The 2,273-nt window shown below is 34.5% G+C and overlaps 1 protein-coding gene across 1 annotated transcript in view; it reads right to left on the bottom strand.

Moving 5' to 3' along the window:
* Positions 1–1,226, bottom strand: part of LOC107577350 (cadherin-related family member 5-like) — a 2,657-nt gene extending 1,431 nt beyond the window's left edge. Inside the window, exon 1 of the mRNA XM_016263436.1 lies at positions 1,026–1,226. Coding sequence (XP_016118922.1) covers positions 1,026–1,160 — 135 coding nt within the window. The 5' untranslated portion in view covers positions 1,161–1,226. The remainder of the gene's footprint in view (positions 1–1,025) is intronic.
* Between the last annotated feature and the right edge of the window lie 1,047 nt (positions 1,227–2,273).

The following is a 2,273-nucleotide window of genomic DNA, read 5'->3' as shown; positions in this document are numbered from 1 at the left end:
AACGATTTAATTCTTTCATAAATTAAAATGAGAAAACTTAAAAAAAATAACTATTCAATCCAACCCAAAAATGAACGAATGGTTTGATAAACATTGGAATGTGACAAAATTTGATACAATATGAATTTACGTGAGAATACATTTGTGAACTATTCAATTCGATCCAAAAATGCAGGCATAGTTTTACAAACTATTTAATTCGATGTGACAGTTAACGTGAGAATACTTCTTCAAACGGTTTAATTACAGCAAAAAATGAATGCAAGAATGGTTTCATAAACATTGGAATGTGACAATTTACGAGTTTTACGAACATTTGAATGACAATTTATGTTGGTTTTACCAGTGATCTGACAATTTAACTTATAAACTATTTGATTCAATCAGAAAAAAAACTACTTAAGAATAGTTTTATAAAAAATGAATGTGATTTATCTATTATTACAATTTGAATGTGACATTTTATCTTAAAATGCTTTTACAACTGATTGATTAAATGTGGCAATTTACCGTTGAATGCTTTTATTAACTATTAAATTGGAAAAATTAACCTAAGAATAGATTTATAAACAGTGAAGGTGACCATTTAAGTGCGAATATTCGGTTTAATCTGAAATTTTACACAAGAATAGTTTTATGAACATTGAAGTCAATCGGAAACTTATGTAGGAAATGTTTTACGAAGTTTTGCACATTTCGGTGTGAATTTACATGAGAATGCTTTTACCAACTAATGTAAGCAGCGTTTTAAGGATGTTTCCATTCAGTGCTAATACATGAGATTGTACTGTTCAATCTGACAATTTGTGAAAATTTGTTTTAATGAATTATTAAATTCAATACGCCAGTTACATAAAATAATGGTTTTATTAACAATTCAACGTGACCGTTTACAAAAGAAGGGTTTTACCAATCTTTCAATTCGGTATGAAATTGACATGAATTGAGTTCATTCTCAAAAGAGCTTGTCTTGTATTTAACTTCAAACATTTATTTGTTTGACAGTTTTCTGCATGGAAACTCACTGTGCTACGGAAGACGCTAGCCTCGGAAATCTTCTTCCAGTCTGCATTATGGCCCTTGATTCGGTGCACCATCAGTCCAATGCAAACCAAGCAGAGAACGATAACCACAGCCAAAGAGGCCCCTACAGCCGCCATATCGCCCGAACTGAACTCACCTGTTTTCACCTGCTGTCCCCCTGGAGCACACAAGAGGAGAGAAAAACATGTTTTTGGGATACACTTAAGGTACACATAAAGTGGGTTAACCAGAATGATACACACAAACTGCTGGAATTTCACAAATGCAATCATTTTGAATTACATGCTTAATGTGTTTTCCCAAACATTAGTGCACACCCTTATAGAGTGCTGCAGGGATGACATATTTTTGCAGGCCAAAACCCAGAACAAGTTAGCATTTTAGCACTTCTGGTTCCATCATCCCAAAGACAATGGGTTTTTTAAATGTATTTTTGATTAAATGCCTGAAATAAGGTCTGTGGTTAACAAAAGCTCAAGATATTTTCATGTTTCATTCTACAACAAACAGTACTTGAGTTATACTTCTTTGTGGTTTTAAGAAGCTTTTACTTGGCTTTACAAAGGCAAACAAGTGGCTAAATGGGATTACAGAGGTTGTCAGGGACGTTAAACGTCATCATCTACTCACTACTTTATAATAATGTGTTTATGATCGCACTCTTGCAAACTATTCTAACTCAAACTTTCAGGGAATATGGTTTTTAAATTAAAGGCTGTCGAAGATTAATGGTGGTGATCCTGAAGTCATGCGACCGTAGTGTAGTTCGTTTATAGCCTACGTGAGCTTTTTACTTCTGCCGATTGTGTTTAGGCTTCAAAATTGATAAAAGTTGTGTTGATTGGTGAAGATTATCACGATGAACAAAACATGTAGGAATCGTAAACTTTTGTTGGTCACAGATCTTATTTCCTGCAATAATCCAAAGTCTGAAAGTTAAATCCTGTTGGGTTTTTTGTTGAGGAAACCAGAGTCAACTAACGTCAACACTGCAGCTCTCTATAGCCATTATCCAAAAGTGTCCAATAGCATAAAGCATGCATCCTTGAGTAAATTCCATGTGATTAGCACAGTGCTAGATTCATGAATATTTTATAGTGTGCTGTGATGGTATGCCATTTCAAATAAACGGCATGCTACACAGCACACCAGATGATTTAGCAAGTCTAGTTAGCTTAGCATAAGTGTACCTGTGCTGGGGCGCGTAGTTGTGTGGTGCGATGTCGTGG

Source organism: Sinocyclocheilus grahami, unplaced genomic scaffold, assembly GCF_001515645.1.
Source record: "Sinocyclocheilus grahami isolate Dianchi unplaced genomic scaffold, SAMN03320097.WGS_v1.1 scaffold5816.1, whole genome shotgun sequence".
Classification (NCBI taxonomy): Eukaryota; Metazoa; Chordata; class Actinopteri; order Cypriniformes; family Cyprinidae; genus Sinocyclocheilus; species Sinocyclocheilus grahami.
Note: the sequence above shows the minus strand (reverse complement) of the source record. Positions and strands in the feature narration are given on the sequence as shown.